This window comes from Pimephales promelas, chromosome 2, assembly GCF_988280905.1.
Source record: "Pimephales promelas chromosome 2, fPimPro1.hap1.1, whole genome shotgun sequence".
In the NCBI taxonomy this organism is placed as follows: domain Eukaryota; kingdom Metazoa; phylum Chordata; class Actinopteri; order Cypriniformes; family Leuciscidae; genus Pimephales; species Pimephales promelas.
This window is the reverse complement of record NC_142770.1, coordinates 38,495,128-38,515,369: the sequence shown is the minus strand read 5'-3', so window position 1 is coordinate 38,515,369 and position 20,242 is coordinate 38,495,128. Positions and strand designations below refer to the sequence as shown.

At 36.5% G+C, this 20,242-nt stretch overlaps 1 protein-coding gene and 1 pseudogene across 1 annotated transcript; one reads left to right on the top strand and one right to left on the bottom strand.

Moving 5' to 3' along the window:
* Nucleotides 1-3,439: 3,439 nt before the first annotated feature.
* LOC120479097 (G2/M phase-specific E3 ubiquitin-protein ligase-like) lies at nt 3,440-5,549 on the top strand. Its single transcript, XM_039671378.2, has 4 exons — nt 3,440-3,708; nt 3,821-3,975; nt 4,788-5,026; nt 5,117-5,549. Exons 1-4 carry the CDS (start codon nt 3,448-3,450, stop codon nt 5,413-5,415), a joined length of 954 nt encoding a protein of 317 aa, XP_039527312.2. The 5' UTR covers nt 3,440-3,447; the 3' UTR covers nt 5,416-5,549.
* Nucleotides 5,550-7,264: 1,715 nt separating this feature from the next.
* Nucleotides 7,265-19,980, bottom strand: LOC148997350 (uncharacterized; annotated as a pseudogene).
* Between the last annotated feature and the right edge of the window lie 262 nt (nt 19,981-20,242).

Sequence of the window (20,242 nt, the reverse complement as noted above, 5' to 3'; positions counted from 1 at the left end):
TTCTGTCATGGCAGTTCCTCTAGGAAGCGTCACAAACGCCAAATCTCCACGAATGTATCACATTCTTCTTTCAGACGAATACAATCGGACTTATATTAAAAATGTCCTGACAAACTTTTATTTATTTTTGGGGCTTTTCTGACGACAAGACAGCCAGTAACAGCCAGTACATAACACGCTGCTTTGTAGGGCTGGGTATTGTTAGGTATTTCACAATTCGATTCGATTTCAATTCTTGAGGCTTCGATTCGATTCGATTTCGATTCGATTCAATATTGACTTATTAGCTTCGATATCGATTCAATAATAAGTAAATACACAAGTAATTATGTGCCTGAGTATATTTTTAAGTAATGTGCGCAGTTTTACCAATGTTAAAGAACAAATTGACCCCAGCATGTTTGTTTCCTGTCATGGTTTATTCAGCAGAATAAACTGTACAATATTGTATGTGTTGAATTCAAACACAACTGTGACAAGCACTGTACAGTGCTTTAACAACACCTCTAAAGTGCATGTAACTAAGTAGTAGAAAGTATATTTCTTTCTTCCTATACATTCAAGTTATAAAAGAAATGTAAACAGAAGCACAAAATGTGCATACTCAAAAAAGTGCAATATTAGGTGTTTGTGGGGGCAATTTAGTGAATTTACCTCCTTGCACCATCGCTTCCGCGTTTTGTCTCAGCCTGCCCAGTTACATCCGGTGCTGCATGCGTCAGAAGCCGTTTTTGCATTAGGTGGAGATAATGGCAAATTACACTTGCTATTTACAAGAACTTCCATTGGTTAACAAACGATGTAAATAATATTGTGAGGTAGTTAGATGTTGCAGCACATAAGAGTAAGAAAGAGAAGGGCTTTAAATTATACATTTCTCATATCATGTGAAATCCGACTAGCGATTCGGTTTCTTAAATCGTTGTTTTTTTTAATTAAATCGTTTATTTTTATTAAATCGTTTAATTTTATTAAAGTTTTGCTGCTAGTACACTTCGCTATAGAATGCACTATGCGAAAGTAAAGACGCTACCTGAGATTTCTACCGGAAATTACTTAAAACGCACACAAAAACTTCTTGCACTAGTTTATTGATTGTCAATTATTTTTTAATTGTTTATTTTCAAGTGATAATTTATTTTTATCCAATTTAATATGTTGGTGAATTTTTATTTATTTTTATTTTCAGCTTGAGCGAGAGCTAACAGCAATTCTACAGGAGTTTCGTGAGGACAACCTAGACTTGTCTTGCCACATAACTGTCATAGCAAGACAAAAGAATATTCTACAGAGTGCATGTGTGGCCCTGTCAAGAGGGTACTTTGAGTGGCACAAAAGTCCAAACATTGAGTTTGTGGGAGAAATGGCAGAGGACTATGGTGGTCCAAGGAGAGAATTTTTCAGGTACATTAGATATTACACGTATATACAGTAATGTCTACAGTGCCCTTCAAAAGTTTGAAAATGTCTAGGTTTCAAAGTGTGTTTCTGGACAATATCAGTTTAAGCCCGAACTTGTTCTTGCCGGAAATGCATTAAACAACATTAAAGAGCAGCAATAAATTAATAATAATTTTTTGATTACATAATAATGTCAACATATGTGACAGTTAGACATGCCCCTTTGGCAGCTTTGACGTTAATTAAATTATTTTTGCAACACCGGCAAAGATCTTTAACACTCATTATTTTTTTAATACTTTTTACGCTTTTTCCAGAATGCCTGCAGTTAGACAGGCTCTGGTGAAGTTGAGTTCTGTTGACAATTATGCGTGGCTCAACTTACTGCGTTGCTCTGATTGGTTGTAGGTCTATCCAACTGAGTGCAGAGTTGTTGTTTTTTTTTTCTGGTTCGGTTAAGACACGCCTCATAATCAAAGCCCTATAGAGCAGTATCAGACTCACATTCTGACTAGAATAGGAGTATGACGAAGTCAGGCTAGTGTTACGCCCGTTTCACACATACTCCGTTTGCAGTGCGTATGCGGTCCGTATTTTTTTCCGTACCCATGTTAACAGGTTAGAGCTTTCACACTGCACGCGGATGCAGTCCGTCGGTCCGTTCCAGTTGCGGTGCGTATACAGCAGTGCAGAGATCGTTTCCGTACCGAGTCTATTTCTGCTGTGCTGCAAACGCAGAAATAAAGTGACAGCGCTCGGTTCGTGGTCAAAATGAACTCAGATTGACCTCGAAATGTAGTAGTTTCACCATAAATGCATTTAATTCAATAAAATGTAGTAATCTCTCCATAAAGGTATTTAATTGTTTCATATTTTTACTTTAAGACATATTAATATACAAGTAATGCATGGAATTGTATGCATTCGTTGTTTAAATCGTGTTTAAACGAGCATGCGTCCATTCAAGTTTGTAAAAGAGAATCGCAAAGCCATGGCAAAACTTTTATTTTTTAAAAAGTTACTGCATATGGTGAACATATTTTGATTACCAAAAACCAGGACACATGGCCCAGAAAACAAATGATACTCGAAGTTTACTCAAAGATGCCTTATTAATTTCAATACAATTAAAATAGGCTATGCCCCCTCTGTACAGAAAATTGTTGTATTAAGACACAAAATCAGATAGGCTTCTCAGAGGATACTCAACATGTTTTATTATGACAGGTTGGTTTAAAAAATAATGAATGAAATAATGATTAAAAAATAATCTCTCTTCTGTATTAGAAAAATAAATATATCAATATTAATTAACTAAAAGAAATACCTTTAAATTGAACAAAAATACCTCTCACAAACGTACAAAAACGAACTAGTTTCCTTCCTCTTTATCCTGTTTTTCCTCCTCATCCTCCTTGTCTGCTCATCTCCTATATTTTGCTATAAAGCTGATCTTTTACAGCGTTTTTTTTTTGTTTTTTTTTTGAAAACCAATAACAGGACTGTTGGTCACTGGTCACACTATTGCTGCATAACTTCTGATTTTGAAATAAAAATAGCGAGTGTTTGTGGTACAGCTCACGCAATGCAAACGCAGCATATGTGAAAGCACTTTAGCGCGTGCGGCTCCTGTACCGGATACGCACCGCAACACTCACCGCATACGCACTGCAAACGGAGTATGTGTGAAACGGGCGTTACCTGTGAATTTATCCCAATTGAACCTTTGTGCTGATAATGCAATACTAATCGAGCTACAGGAACACTTTCAGCTCAGATGCTTTAGAAATATCTATTTTTTCCGGTATCTTGAATACAGTGATATAAATTTGATGGGTACATAATTGTATTGAATGAAAAACATTACGTACAAAATTATGTAAATGTATTAGATAATTCATTTAATTTGTTTTATATCAACGCAAACTTATCATAAAATGTTAAGGTTTTATGATTGTTTCAAAATCCCAGGCCTAAGGTGTTCACAGACTTTTGTAACATTGTTTTAGGCTACAGTATCTTAACCTTTTTTTTCTTAGACTCCTCATGATTGAGCTCCAAAGCAACCTTGGGATTTTTGAGGGCAAACCTGGACTGCTGCTCTTCAGCTACGATCAAAAGGCTCTAGCTGAAAATAAATTTTATACAGCAGGAAGACTAATGGCCTGGTCCATAATTCACAATAGACCAGGCATTAAGTGCATTAACAAGGAGCTTTTCATGATTATGTGTGGCCAGAAACCAGACCTCACCACATTTGATCGTACTAATTTCCTGGAAAATGACCTTGCAGAAAAGCTGGCAAAGGTAAGTTAAGTAATTTTACATGCCACATAATGTAGCTATGTGCTCATTTAAGGAGAAAAATGTTTTCACTAACCACTATTCATCAAGTCCACATGTGTTCCTATGATTTTAGGTTGTTGGGTGCAGCTCTCCAGAGGAGCTGACGGAGCTTAAAAACTCCCTGGGGGACTGGATTTGCGACTGTGGGGTACCCAACATTTTCACAGCCTCCTTGAGTAATCTGCCTACAATTTATGGGCAGTTAGTGACCCACTTCATCTACCACAGGTAAATAAATAACACTTACAGTAACTTCTAGCTGCCTCAAATGTCTCCTAAAAAGATCATAATAAGGTGTACTATGTTGGGTCTCTGCCATTGTAAAGTAATGTCTATATTTAGAGTGGACATGTTGTTCCATACATGCATATGTCAGGTCATTAAATCCCTAAATGTTAGGAAGTAGTGAATGTGGATGAGATTTTCCATTTAACAATAGTCTTTTTGTAAATTTGACATGCTTTCATTGAATGAAAAAGACTTATTTTAACAAGCATTTATTTCATATTAGTATATTATATTTAATAATATACTAATGATTATACCTTGCGATTACTCATCCTGTTGAATATCTAAATATTATCAAAACAGGCCTATTGTCTTCCATGTGATTCTCCTGATTTAAGCCTACGGTACGCTCGGGGTTCAAACTAAAAAGGCTGAACGGTAGATGTGCTCATTTTGCAACTGTCAACTTAGCTAGCTAGTCTGTACGTTGAAAAAACAAACAAAGCTGCTACAACCATCTACAACCTATATACGTCACTACTACCAGAATGCATTGAGATGTAAATAACTATGGCGGCCTTCGAGTGAATGGATTTTCGGCTTCTTTTAACAAAAACAAAAGAAGATATTTTTGTATCACCTTGTACTGTTTATCTCTGGTCTCCTATTAAGATCAGGATCATCACCTTTTTTAATATTTAAAGGTATCAGGTTTATTACTGAGATGCTGCTTTGACTCTTTGTATTGTAAATAATAGTTGACTTTACAACAGTGATTTTGTAAGTCTTATTATTACTTTTTTTCTGTTCAGAGTGGCAAGTATTATCCAGCAGTTCACTTCTGGGCTGAACTCCTGTGGCCGGTTGTGGGAGGTAGTGCTTAATAATTCGAAAGCTTTCCTCCCCTTGTTTACCAACACTAGAGGTGCCCTAACAAGAAATAAAGTCAGAGACCTCTTCAACATTGTCTGGAGTTCACCAGGGAGCAACAGGGGAGACCTTGAAGAGGAGACTGTCTTCCTCTGGGAATGCTGGCTAATGTTGATTCAAGGTAAGTGTTTCTTTAACTGCACACTGTTTTGTTATGTAATTAGATTTTGCTTCTTGTCTTTTACATTTTCTGTTTTGCAAACTTAAACAGAAGAAGATGTGGGCATATCCTTTGAGGAGTTTAGGTTTCAGCAAAAGTGCCAAGTGGAATTTTATGACCAAGAGGAGCCAACCAGAAGAATTCCTTATGCTTCAACCTGTGCTGACTCTCTACCTACCAAGAGGTGTGTTAGAAGAAGAGGAATTCAAGGAATTAATGTTCCTTGCAATAAAAGGATCTCTCGGATTTGGGAAGGTATAAGCGTCACCTTTCTAAAGGATCGGTTTACTTTCATAATGTTTGCTGATAATTTACTCATCCTGATGTCAGATGAAAGAGAGGGGTTGTAACTGTTGTTGAGAGGGGTTTTATTCTGGTGTAATTGTATTACAGTAATAAATGCTTATGGTCATTCAACAAAAGCTTGACTAATGTTTTGCAAACATCTAAATCTTTAAACAAAAATTATAAAAGTTCTGGTAAATATTTTGGGTCAAGATCTAAATTTGAGATTTCATTTGTCAAAGATTAAGTAAATTAGAAAACACACTTGGTGTGAGAACTGGGCACTTTTATTTCAGAAGACTAACATTAAGTCACATGACCTTAAATAATGACTATTAAAGTCATAGCCGTGAGCAGCAATTATTTGCAGGGTTGCCAACTCTCACGCATCTGGCGTGACACTCACGCATTCAGCCTCAATCTCACGGTCTCACGCTCAACATAGAAATCTCACGCTAAATTAAACATTCTTCTGGGCTGTATTTTTTTTTTTTTTTGTATTACTATAAGCAAGTTCAGGCTCCTAACTACTGATTGGACGCAGAGAAAAATCGCGGAAAAAGATGACACTGACACCGACAGACTACAGAGAAGTTTACTCCTGATATGGAGCGTTTTGGCGCTTTTAAATGTGACGGAACGCAGTAGCGCGTCAGTTCAAACGGCACGTGATACAGTTGCCTAGGCTACAACACCCACAGGGCACGAGCAAAATACTGTATCTGGTAATCTCCCGCTTTATATTAACAAACTGTCAACACGGGCTTTTGCGATGCACAGAGAGACGCTGCGCTGCCTATGACCTTGAACGTGAGTTGAGAGCGTACATTTGCACTACGTGCCTGTCTTTTTAGCAAAAAATATATTTTTCACTAAATATCTACAGTGGCGTAGGGCGAGGGCGTGAGGTGCTGATAGCAAACTTTGACGCGTTCGACCCGAGTTCGAATCCGGCTTTTGCCTTTTACTCTCTCTTCTCATCTGGTGTTTTCAAGGGTCAAGGGTTTATTTCTTACAAGTGAAGAAATTAGGACAAAACTATTGTAATTTTCCTATACAATAGTGTAAGTAAAATATACTTTTGAAAAATTCATTTTCATTTACAGCAGCCTACATTTATAGACTAGGTAATAGGAATAATTATATAAATCATTATTACATTATTATAATAATCGTTTGGCATCCTAAAAGAGACTGAGACTTTATATCATAAAGTCTTTATATCATAGACTTTATATCATAACTAAAAAGATGTTTGATCCCTCTTTAATGTCCAGGTACAAGTCGAGGCTTTTGCTTTGTTGAATGTCACAGTTCATGATTTGAAGCCAGTTAAAACTCTTAATTTTGAGCTCTCAAAGTGCACCAGATTGATGCATTTAACCTTAAAATGTACAAAAATTTTCTTCCGGGGGAGCATGCCCCCGAACCCCCCTAGAAGGACAGAGGTCTCAATATAGTTACTAAATCATATGGGAAAGAACAATAATTTATGAACTTTACTCCCAAAACTGTTTTTTCAGTAAAACATAATGCCAAATTAAAATTGGACAAACTATACATTGTGCCCTACAAGATCTCCCCCCCCCCCAAAAAAAAAAATCTCACTCCAAGCAAAACTCAAAAGTTGGCAACCCTGTATTTGGGTCCATAGAAATGTAAAAATGCGACAATTTCATACACACAAAAAAGGTGGATGTTTTGTATAATGTTTTTGGTGTCAACACGGATTCGTATCAAGAATGCATAAATCATGAATACGAATATAAAAGAGGATGAAAACATGTATATTGGACCATAATCTAATCAAACTTAAAAGGTTAGCGCTGTTTTGTCCATTGAATGAAAGTCAACCATAACATGCAGTCTTAAGTTCTTTATTAGGATTAACTCGTCCTTTTCTTACGATTGATTTTAAAATGTCAAAAAAGACAAAACATTGCGAATTATGTCTAATCCAAGTTCTGCTTGTGCTCCACCAAGTGGATTAAATTGTGCAACAAGTTGCTCCAAGGTTGTGTTATTCACTGTGTAGTGATTCTGTGGTACTGGCACTCCGTCTGGCCAGTCAAAATTTGCTGCCCCCTGCATTCTTGATGTCGTTTCTCCTTGTTCAGATGGTCCGTGAACAACAATTAAATCTGCTGGCCCAGCTGTTCTGCCACTGATTTCTTGCATCACTGTGGTTCTATGTCCTTGTTGTCCCAGGCAGCCTCGGACAAAAATCTGTATTGGGGACTGATGTCTTTCAGTTCTCAGGCCATGGTTGTTCCATTGTTGAATGAATGCTGTCAAGTCCCTGTTATCTGTGTTAAGTAGACATAATGATGATGCATTTCATTGTCAATGTCCACTATACCTTCACTCTCAAGGAAGTGGAAGAGGTTATAATAGACATTAGTCAATCCCCGCTACATGTCGCCCCAGAGCCTCTCAATACGCTGGTTATGAGTGCTCCTGCCTATGATGGCACTGCCTCTGTCTGAGCCCCTGAAAATGTTCATCACACAGACATCATTATTGTGATACCATGATCTGTTCTGACCCTGGAAGGCACTCCATATCTGGCCACAGCATTCAAAAAGCAATCCATTACAGTGCTGCTCCGGTTGTTGTTTGAGGCATGGAGGAAGACAGAGGCGACTGTATCCATTTATACCACCATGAATGACAATTCTCCATCTAAAACATAACAGAGAAACACTATTATAATACAATACGTTAAGAACAAAAAAAATATATATACATTACATCTTCCTATTTCAAATATTTTCTTAATGGGAAGTTCATGAATACTTTTTTATAATTTACACACTTTATTAAAAGTAACATGTATAATAGAAAAAAGCAGAACCATGTAACCTGTATATCTACCTTATCAATTTGTGGTTGCCATCAAGGTGCCAAAGGGAGTTTGGTCCAGCTACACTGTACAATCACCAATGTGCTCTTTGTGACATTGCTCTTAGAGCTGCAGCACTGGGGTTGATTCGTATTAAAGTCTTTCTCGCTCTGTCTCTGCACCCGTACTCCACCTGCTCGTAACTGTGCCCTGACAGCCTCAGACCCAAGCTGGTCATTCCCAGCCACAATGTCTTTGATCATGTCATCGAGGGCATCAGTTACATCAGAATATGTCACAGACCAATTCAAATTGAACTTCCTGAAACAAACAATTCAAACATAACTTGTTTATTATCAAGATAATTCTAAAGATGTTCTTGTAGCTCAAGTAGTAGAGCATGGCACTACAGAAATGCAAGTTTGATACCCAGGGAATGCATGAATTAAAAAGAAATGCATGAGTTAAATGCAAATGAATAAATGTAAATACAATGCTCACTTCATGTGCATCAAATAGTTTAAAACGAAATTTGCCTATATCTTGATGTAACTTACTTTATGCGTTGTTTGACTGTAGCCAAAGTCACTTGCAGAATCTCAGGTATTGAACTAAGAAAAACCACACGAGGAAAGAAAAGGAAGTTGCTCTCTGGTGAGGTTCTAATGGGGCGCTCGTCTGCCTCCACTACAAGTAAGTGGAGCCTGATAACTGGAACTGGCTGCAACAATATTAACAACAAGGATAAATACATTTTAATCTGATCAAGTCACAAAGTGGTTGATATAGAAACATAAAATAAGGGGAATTTTATGTTTTCCATAAAACTTTAAATGTAATGTATTTAAAATGCATGAAATGCTCTTTAATGTGATAAGAAAGTCTCGTCAGAACAGTTACTGTACCATGTCTGTCCACTATGTAGATTAGTGATTTTTACTACAAAAATAAAAAAATGAAGACTATTTAACGTAGTACTTAGCTTCCATAAAAAAATGTAAATAAAACAAAGATTATATCAGTAGGCCTAACTGAAGATAATAATTTATTGTAGGCTTGGGCTATAATGAAATACATTCTGTTAAATAATAATGCAAAGATGTTTAATGTTGTACTTGTTCATGCTGCCTACATGCGTTTACTTCTGCAATATATTCTGCTAACGTCATGTCACGGAGTAAAAGATCCGCTGCCGGCACATTGATCAGCCTTCTCTGCAAACTCTTCAAACTTCTCTGCATTGTTTCCATTGTTGTTTGTGGGTTAATGAATGGCACTAATTTATGTTTGCTTTACACTTATAGTTTTCATTCTTGTTTTGCATTAAATACTGGTAAATGTAATATGAATTGTTGAGGAAATAGTCTAAAATACATGTTGATAATGTTTGTAACTAGTTTTTACTGGTATTTTAAAAGTAATATGGAACTAACACACCAGAGCGCTTTATCTTGATTTTTTCTTATTTTATTTCTCTCAACAACTTTATACTTGTAGCCTACTCAGATGCGATAAATAACATAACTGAGCTTTGTTAAAAAGTGCATAGGCCTGGTCCTACACAAAATAATTATAATATGTTCATTACCAAGCCACATGCTAACTTTAATCACTGTTATAGGCTAAGCATAGGTATATACAATGTGTGTTATACATTTTGGTTTAGATGAAGACCTATGATGACCTGTACACCAATCACACCAATCTCGTAGTATGGGCATTGATAAGCAGCAGAAGATATTTTACACAATAATTGCTTTATGTTTGAAAGCAATCCTTACCTAAAGTTGACTGAATCACATTAGGTCCAGCTCCTATGTTAATGATGAATGATCCGTGCTGAATTGGTCTGGTCTGACTCAGTTCATCATTGATTGGGAGAGAACAGTTCAAACTCACTGGCTGTGTAAAACAGTGGGCGTGGCTCATTATACTATTAGCAAAACGTCGTAAAATAACGTGCGCTCTGTTTAACCAAAACGGCGTTTTTTACCCGTCATTTGGCAAGATGAACGGCATTAAAAGCGGCGCTTCCCATGTACAGTAAAATGCCGTGTAATACGTCGTCATTGGTGTATTCCACGGCGTTTTTGACGGCGTTTCACTTTTAGACGGCGTAAAAAGCGCCGTTTTATGGCGAGTGGATACTGCCACGGATAACCTACCGAAGTCGACAGTCGTGTACTTTTACGTGACAGAAGGGGTACGCCGCACCACAGACACGTGACACTAACGTGTGACTCCAACGTCGCACCAAAATAAATTGATCTATTTTTTACCCCTAGCTTTTCTTATCTTTCCTTTGTTATCTTTCTAATCAATCATTATTCTCTTGTGTTCTGATGACATTGAAAATATCATTGATACAAATGTTGTATTTTATACAAAGTTGTATGTCATTTATGTCATCTTTGATTGTTTTACGAACATAATATTTTTTCTTTTTAATAATTTACTCACTTTCTACTGGATATGAGACTATGCAATTTATAACCTAAAGTCACAATTTTTTTCATAATTATTAACAACAACTTTAAAGTTTAACAGAGAAATTCATTGTAATCTATAAACATAATATTCTGGAAGGTGTCATTCTGAGTTTTTACTTTTGAAGGTGGTAATAATTTTAATTAACACAGTTGACCATAATGGGCGAATACACAATATGCAACTATTCACAATAATGTTTACAGGAGAAGGTGACAAGAAAGTATTTTAATAGCCTATTAGGCAGGCAAATAGTCTTTTATTCACAAAATGCAAAACAATGTAGGTTTCTGTTCAAATGTTGAATACTACATATTTTGTCATTATAAAGATAGATCTGAAGTGAACAATATCCTTTAGTATGACTTAAATACATATCACAAATGAGGCAACATAATTGGTTCATATAATGTATTAAAATTACGCCATTAAATGTTGTAGAAAATGTTGAATGACTTAAAGAGAATTAAGGCGAGATCACTAAAACAAGGCAAAAATAAATAAATAAATATGTGCATGGCCTCTACATTAACGTAACAGCCAGTATACACAACCGGTTTTTTAAGATAAGATTTTTTTTTTTTTTTTTTTTTTTTTTTTTAACAGTCAGACATACATACAAACAAACCAACATAGTGCAGTAGTGAGCAATCTTGTAAATCCATAATTCCAGCAGTGGCAAGAGTGATTAAGTGTTTGATCTAAGTGTGTAAGTGAGCGTGTATGAGCGTGGGTATGTGTATGCGTGTGTACACAAAGTAACCATTTATTATTTATTACCATTGTCATTACCATCACTCCCCACTACCACCATACTGCCCATATTGTTTTTGTAGATTTTTATTTCCATCCTTCCTCCTAATGTAAGATAAGATTTTTAAATGTTTTTAAACTCTTCTGGTCACAAAGGCTTCATTTATTTGATTCAAAATAGGCAACAGCAAAAATTTTGCACACATAAGTTCAAAATAAGGCATTTAGCCTATCTGTGCATAAAGCGTCTTCAACATTCACGGATGTGCACGCATTTATAAATCATTATGAAATTAATATCATAATAAAGTTGGCTATAGCCTACTATGTCGCCTACAAAAAAATCCGATAATTTAATTACACGTTGAGAATTTTCCTACCGAAAATCATAATAGGTGCGCTTAATGTGCATGGCTTAATGCAGATTAGAATGTCCCCTTATGTCAAATTAACGATTTCTTAGGCCTATGTCTAAATAACAGACATGTTATTTTATGTTTATTTATGTTTATGTATCAAAAACGACTTATTATGTGTAATAACAGACATTATATCGAAATAACGAGAAATTATGTTGAAACAAGTATGAAAACACATTTACATACTAACGTAACAGCCAATATAGGCCTAGTTAGGTTAGGGCCTACATCTTTTTTTTAAAGTCTCTTCTGCTCACCAAGGCTTCGTTTAGGCTATTTAATTCAAAATACAGCAAAAACAGTAATATTGTGAAATATTTATTCAATTTAAACTGTTTCACAACTTCTGTTAAAAAGCAATTTATTTCTAATTGGAAAATTTCAATTTCAGTTGCTGTTGTTTTGAACTTTCTATTAATCAAATAATAGTAAAAACACAATTGTGCACAATTGTTTTTAACATTGATAATGATAATAATAAATGTTTCATGAGCATAAAATCATCATATTAGAATGATTCCTGAAGGATCATGTGAAACTAAAGACTAATGCAAAATTTGAAATGTTTAAAGGGCAAAATACATTGGATTCGTCTTTATCAGGCGTCTTATTAGGCGATGTGCAGAGTGACGACGTGTGTATTAGGCAGGCGATAAGCAGAGACGTGTGTATCAGGCGTCTTATTAGGCGACGTGCCAAGTACAGACGTCATTATTTTGTAAACATTTCTCACATACGCCGTCGTCGCGTCGCCGTCAGTTACATTCTTTTATGTGACGTCGCCGTAACGTCGCCGCTGGTCTGTCGTCTGCGTCTCTATCAATTCCATTCAAAAATAGACACGGACTGACGGCGACGGAAGGGTAGACTGCTCCTTCGCCTTCTTCATGGAAGTCTTAGAAATGTCACTTTTCACTCGCCATACCGTTTGGGCGGCCAGGACGCCGCTTTTTACGGCGCTTATTTAACAAAACGCGTTTGGAAAGTGGCGAAATGTGAACCATTTGGCTTTCCATACCATTTGTTTTATATGGAGACGTACACGCAAATATCACGTCACGTAGACGCGTCAATAACGTGTAGCTGTTGATCTATGCAGACGTCACGGCGGCGTCACGTTAAAAGTTTAACGTGTGGATTACGTCTGCCCGGCTGCCCGTCTGAACGTCTGCACGTCCGCCCGTCTGCGCGTCTGCACGTCTGAACGTCTGCCCGTCTGCACGTCTGAACGTCTGCACGTCTGAACGTCTGCCCGTCTGCGCGTCTGCCCGTCTGCACGTCTGCCCGTCTGCACGTCTGCCCGTCTGAACGTCTGCCCGTCTGCACGTCTGAACGTCCGCACGTCTGCCCGTCTGCCCGTCTGCACGTCTGAACGTCTGCCCGTCTGAACGTCTGCACGTCTGCCCGTCTGAACGTCTGCCCGTCTGAACGTCTGCACGTCTGCCACAATCTAAGTTTACAAACAAGACTTATTTTGGCACATTTTATGTAGGACTATGATACACTTATTTTTATTATGCTGAATGTCTGGTAATGTACCATACATTTGGTATCCCAATGATAGATGTAACTTTTTAATAAAAGTCTATGGCATGTATTTTGATTATTCGATCTTCAGAGATAAAAAAATAAAATGGGCTAAAAAAAATTTCAGAAAAACTGAGTCTTATCATTATATATTAGTGTGTTTCAGATGTGTTAATGCTCTGCAGCAACAGTCTGCATGCCTCGAGTTCACTCATGCTGCATCCAGCATTAATTAACCAGAAACCATTTTAGAGTTTATTGGATTTTAAACTAAAATTAGTTAGCCTGTGATTGCTTGGATCAGGCTACTGCTATTCTTATTCTGAATCTGAACAAGTAATTAATCATTTAAATTAAAAATGTTTTAACATAAATGTACTATTTAATAGAGCTACACTAAAGTTTTTATAAAGCCTATAAATGTCGTCTAGTCATACTACACATTTTTTGCTACTGTTGAGAGCATACAAAAATCTCGCCCAAGTCAGGCAAAACAGTTGACAGCCCATATAAATACAGTAAGAGGAGCAAACGCTGCATAGTTTTCACCTGCAGGAAAAACAAACACTTTAAACAGAATAAGAGGAGATGAACACTTTAATCAGTAGGTGGCAGCAGAGCAGCATTTATCTGACCATCTACACTTTCTAAATAGGAAATTACTGACCCACAGAACAGTTTGGATTCACTCTTTCCTTTATGACAAACAAAACTATTTTATTTAGAGTGTGAATAGATTATAAAGAAAGAGAACAAAGTATGCTCTTTTTATTTAGCGACTGATGGAACTCCTGCGAAAACTCCTCTGATAATAAATAAATTGTCTATAGCCGACAATCAAACATTTAGGCTGTGTAAACCTCACACTGCTGGTTATAACTATCCTGAAAATTGACATTAACTGTAAACTTATTCCTCAAATCTAGTTGTAATATTGCTCAATGATCAAAAAGGATGTTGATTCAGGAACATTGTACTTCATGAAATCATGTTCATCCATTCACTAAATCCATTTGCACATACTGCCTTCAATGTCATTTTACAGTTTTTCTCAGTCACTTTGGTAGTTTCTTGAATCATCCTTAAGTTTTGCAAACCAGTAAATGCATTTCTCAAAATAATTAATAGCAGTCCCACATGGATTGCCTGCAAAAGCCTGTACCTCCTCAAATCCTTAGTTCATCTCTCAAAAGTGATATTTATGTCAATGAACATATCAGTTGAATAGTCCTTGTGTATTTGCTCACAAACAAGATATTCAAAATGCTTATTGATGTTGTCGATATGAAAGTGTACTTGTTCAGTATTTCCCAGATATCCAGATGAAGCTTCATGAGATGCACCTCTGAGCTACTTCAGGTAACTGGTTGATCATTGGTTGATTTAATGCTTTACATTCCCCTTCATTGGTGAACAGTGTTGTGCAAGTTACTTCCAAACTGTAACACATTAGGTATTACTTGTTACTGTTATTTAAAAGTAATTCATTACCTTACAATATTACTGTCTCAGAATTGTAATGCGTTACATTACTCATGTATTACTTTTTAGTTACTTTCACCAAAATAACTAAGTAGAACTTAACTTTGGGGCTGATATGCAATATGAAACCGAAATCGCGATTCGCCACACGACTCAGATCCACGAACCTACAGAATCGCGACACACCTCTTCCAACTCCAGCGTTATTCTCCTTACCGTCCATATCCAATGCTACCTTATCTTTAAATTAGGCTATTAGTATTATTTGAAGTTAACATTATAAAATACGTAGACCTACACCACAAAATTACCACAATAAATTATTTAAAATTGGGGAAGTCCAGCATTATGGACATGACATTTGCAGTTAAAACATGAAATAAAAATTCTCAGAAAATACATGTATTGAAACGTATATAGGCTACTTCCTTAAAGTACTCCAGACATTAGACAAATATCAGTCTATGTTTTATTTTCAATATTAGGGAAAAGACACACATTCATGCGTGACAAAAACATAGGAGGCAAAATCGATTTTTTGTAATTCTGTTAATTACACTGCGCAAATCGGACGAGGAAGGGTTGGCTCTCCAGTCTCCATAGAACTTAAAATATTCATTTTATTTTAGTTTTCGTGTTCGCATTTCTGAGGAAAAAACAGACGCGACCGCTCTGAACTGGCACTAAAAGACTGCTTTAAAACTTTCACAGTCTGTTGCCTTTAAGAAGTAAAAGCAGACAATACACTGTAATACAACTGTAATACAAGCCTCACTGAACATGTAACGAGTAAAATATTACTGAAAATTGATTAGTAATGCCTTACACTACTGCGTTACAGCAAAAAGTAATATGTTACTGTAATGTATTACTTTTGTAATGCGTTACTCCCAACACTGTTGGTGAAATGCAAAATTTATAGCCAAGAAATGCTTGCTGTCATTAAAACATTAAAGTGTAGCATGTCATTGGAACCAACAACGGCAGGCTAGCTATATTTCAATTTATAACGCAGTCACTTTAAATTCACATAATGTTTAACTTCTGGGTAACATAATTAGGAAAATATCAACCCGAAATATATGAAAATTAATTGCCAATTGAGACAAAAAGTTGAGAAAAAAAATACCAAGTAAAAAACACATTTGCAAATATTTCTTTTAATATTTCTGTAATGAGCAGTCTTTAGCTTTTAAAAAAATCATTAGAAAACCAGAATGCCTGCATAAACAATATGTTAATGACATTTCACACAATAAAAAAAAAATGTTTCAAACATCGCCACAGCAGAACAATTGCAATTGTCTTAAAGGAGTAGTTGTGTGGATATTAAATATATAGCCTCTTTGTTTTTGTTTTTTTGAAAGAATAGTTTGAACATTAACCAGTAATGTCAATAGAACAGTGCCTTGCCGCCATCTACTGGCGGTTTTATATTTATTATTTAGTAGTTTCATATTTGTTTGGCCGAGCTCCTTTATTTCGGGATTTAGGCTACAACTCGTTATAACGATTTTTTTATAACATAGAATTTCAGAATATAATTCCACCCACTGCCACTCTACTAGGCCTATATCTATATTTTTTGTATTATTATTAGCCTATATAGCCTATTCCCATGCATGCTCGTGCATAATTGATACAAAACGAAATTCACTTTAAAGAAAGTCTTTCTACAAAACAAAACTTAATGAAGTGGTCAAAATCATGTCTGCATATCATCGCATCCTATGATGTTGCTCTTACTCATGCTGTTCACTGTTCATAATCAACATAAATGAAAATTAAATAACAAAAGCCTATTGTAATATTTAGACAAATGTGAAACTGGCAAAGAGCGGATATTGAGCGGACAGTCACGTGAAAAGTAACTTGAAACTTGTTTTTAAATGGGAAGCACGTCTTGGTTCACCCTCCGCCTGTCAGAAAGATAGGCTAGGCTATATGCTTTATTAGCTACACAAAACGAAACATTGAAACATTATTATATTTATAATGCTGTCCCAGATAGCAAACTGACATTGAATCAACGTGGAAACGACGTTTCTCGTGACATCGAAACAACGTTGATCACCGACGTTGATCCGGCATCGTTTTGCTCATCGAATTAACGTTGAACCAACGTCAGACGCGCCATTCAAAACTAACGGAAAATCGATGCAATTGGTTTGCTTTCCTAACGTTGAATCGATGTTGATTTCAGGTTGTTGAAATTACGTTATAGAATCAACACATATTCAAAATAAAAGCGATCTAATTGGTTTGCTTTCCTAACGTTGAAACGATGTTGATTTCAATTGAGTAGAATAACTTTATACATTATACATAAACACATTTTATACTTGTTTTAAAAATCTCACACTTACTTACTTGTAGGCTAATTGATAAATAGTCTGTAGGAAATAATTTATTAAACACAACTACAGACTAGATTCACGAGATGTCGGCTAATGTGTGTAAAAGTCAAAAATACAGTAATTTCATTAATTTACCAGCGAGCGTACTTCGGAAGCACTGAACATGAATGGGGTTCAATGCTGGAACTATCCGTGGTTGGAACTAATGGGCTTCATCCTGAGTTACAATGGCGGTCTACGGGACTGTCAGAACTCTCTCAATACAAGGCTCTGCACACACTAAAAGCCACCTTCACACACCACACAAGTGCGAAGTCTTGATTTGCCCCGGTGATCATTTCTGAGCGTTTATACCCTGATTCTGGTTTTGGACTGTTTGACTCTTCTTCGATTGATATCTGCCTGGCCTGAATTCGGACTGATAACATCCAACAATACAAACACATACACACAAGCAACTCAAGTACAATTTCAAAATCAAAATACAGAACTAGCTAAAACATCTACAGCCCGATGTTTCATTCTCTAAATCAGTTAAAATTGATTTAAAAGTGTCCAACGAAACCAGTTTCCTCAGTTTCAACGTAGCCTACTTTGTAAACAATTCCAGGCAGAGGGAGCAGCAAATTTAAATGCCTTTTTCCCAAATTCAGTTCGTACCACTGGAACAGACAGTAAAAATAAGTCCTGTGATCAGAGGCTATAGCTAGAAGGATACTTTTTACAGATATATGTACAAAGATATGATGGTAATAAACCCAGGATGGATTTATAAATAAAAACATGCCAGTGTTTTTGAACTTGAAGTATACTGATGATTAGTCTGGCTTTAAGTATGCTCAAATATGCTAAGATTTAATATACTTAACATATTTATTTTTCACCTGGATAGAGATGATCTATGAGGCGCGAGTGACAGTCTTTGAGAGATCTTAGACATGCAAGAAGTACATTTCATTTATTTTATAAAGTTTTTATTGAGCGTACACAGTATATCTTATACAGTTTTCAATCAACAATAAAAGAGAAGCTCAGATATTTGTTGTATTATTGTACATATAAACCAAACCAAAAATAAAAACAAACAGAGCGGAAGTAGAATATAGTTTTGTAGCAGGAAGTCCAATAATAGCGGATTTGGCTGACGGAGCTCTTAAATACGTGTCTTACTCCGTCATCGCTCAGTGGTGCCTCACATTTCATTTATAAAGCACATTTACACACATTAAAACTGACCAAAGTGCTGTACAGTGAATAACTAAAAAGAGAAATAATACAAAAAACACACAGGATCAATTGTTATAATTCTACAAAACATGAATGAAAAGGAAAGCTTCAATATCAGGGCACACAACACAGAACTACAGAGGATGAGCAGGAGTACAGGGTTAGGGAACAAGGAAGGCCAGGGAATAAAAGTGTTTCTAGCCTGGATGTGAAGGCAGAAATGGAGGGTCAGATGTAATATCCAGGAGGAGCTGGTCCCACAGACGTGGAGAACTGCAAAAGCTCCATCACCCCTCAAGCAGGAGCCCTATGTTTGAGGATCTCAGTGACCTTTCAACTGTACAAGGGCCGTGATACAGGTCGGCCCGGCCCATTAAGTGCCTTAAACACAGACAATACAACTCTGAACTGAATCCTATAAACAACTGAGACCAGTGCAAGCGGCCAGAATGGGGAGATGAACAGCTTCATAACACACTAAAGAAACAGAAAACATGAAAACACATCATATGACCCCTTTAATACATTAATACAAGTGTAATGCAGCTATTATTAAAAACATGATTAGACACTCAAGCTTCCATTGTTTTCCAAAAATGAGCTTGAACTGTTTTTTTCTTCTCATAATTATGAAAAATGAATCTATATTAGTGTTTGTCTCCCTCTGCTGGTTCAACACAAACACATTCAGGTTCTATATTTACATTTTTGAGTTTATACTGTGCGTTTATACAAATAAAAAGGTTAATCTATGAATGAGAAAGTGTAATTTGCTGTGAAATAAAAGGTGTTTCACTGCCGCCTCATCAGGTCTGTCAGAGTATGGTTGAAATCTAATGAAGTCTTAATTTCTAACAGTGAAGTCACTGTATCTACAGTCTCTGTTGATTCTGTTGACTGTGAGTCTCTGTAGTGGATCCTTATTCACCATCAGATGATCAGCAGAACATCAGACTGTCATCTATAACCTAAAATAAAACACACACAGTCACATATGCAGTATGAGATATTACATCTGTCACATCTTTACATAAGAAAACTAACTAGATAATCTATATTAATTCCTTCTCCAACATGATAATATAGCTTCTATCTGATGCTCAAAGTCACTTTACAAAATCAAAAGCACATGAAAGGTCACTTTCACACAACGGACAGCTGATCCAGAACCAGCAGAAATCATCATTACACTCACTACAGATTTAATATCAGTTAATAACAACCCAAATCTCAGATTATCACACACATAAGGCGTCTTTACACAGAAAAAGCGGCACAGAAACCAAATCTGAAGCACCATAAAATCACTAAATGTGCATTTACACAGAATGTTTATTGCTTCTCTGATGCGGCATAAATGCATTTACACAGAAAAGCGGCAATCAAAACGACAAGCGTCAGTTTTATTAGCGTGTCAGGCATGTCATGTGTGTGTGTGTTTGTGTGTGATTACACACGTCGACGACTCTGATCTTTTGCTGGTTTGTGGTTTGAGTACAGGACACTTTCACTGTATTGTCTCTTGTTGGCCGACATGTTTTAATTTGGCTAAAACAATATGGAGCTCGGCCTATATGTGTTGTCTTCCGCTTCTTGACTCTCGCGCCGCGCGTTTGGTTGTCATGACAATGGCGTAGTTTAGAGCGGCACAAGTTGGCGCTCATTTACACTGAAGCAAAACAATATCAGAGTCATCTTTGACACTAGCGGCTGAGGCGGGTCAGGCCGGCATATTCTCAGTTTGCTTTTATGCGGCATTGTGTCTTTACACAGAACTTTGAGCAGACACAGAGCCGCT

Coding starts and splice junctions, on each gene's coding strand:
- LOC120479097 (XM_039671378.2), top strand. CDS start 3,448: ATGATTGAGCTCCAAAGCAACCTTGGGATTTTTGAGGGCAAACCTGGA. Junction 3,976..4,787: donor ACCCACTTCATCTACCACAG/GTAAATAAATAA, acceptor TTTTCTGTTCAG/AGTGGCAAGTATTATCCAGC. Junction 5,027..5,116: donor CTGGCTAATGTTGATTCAAG/GTAAGTGTTTCT, acceptor AAACTTAAACAG/AAGAAGATGTGGGCATATCC.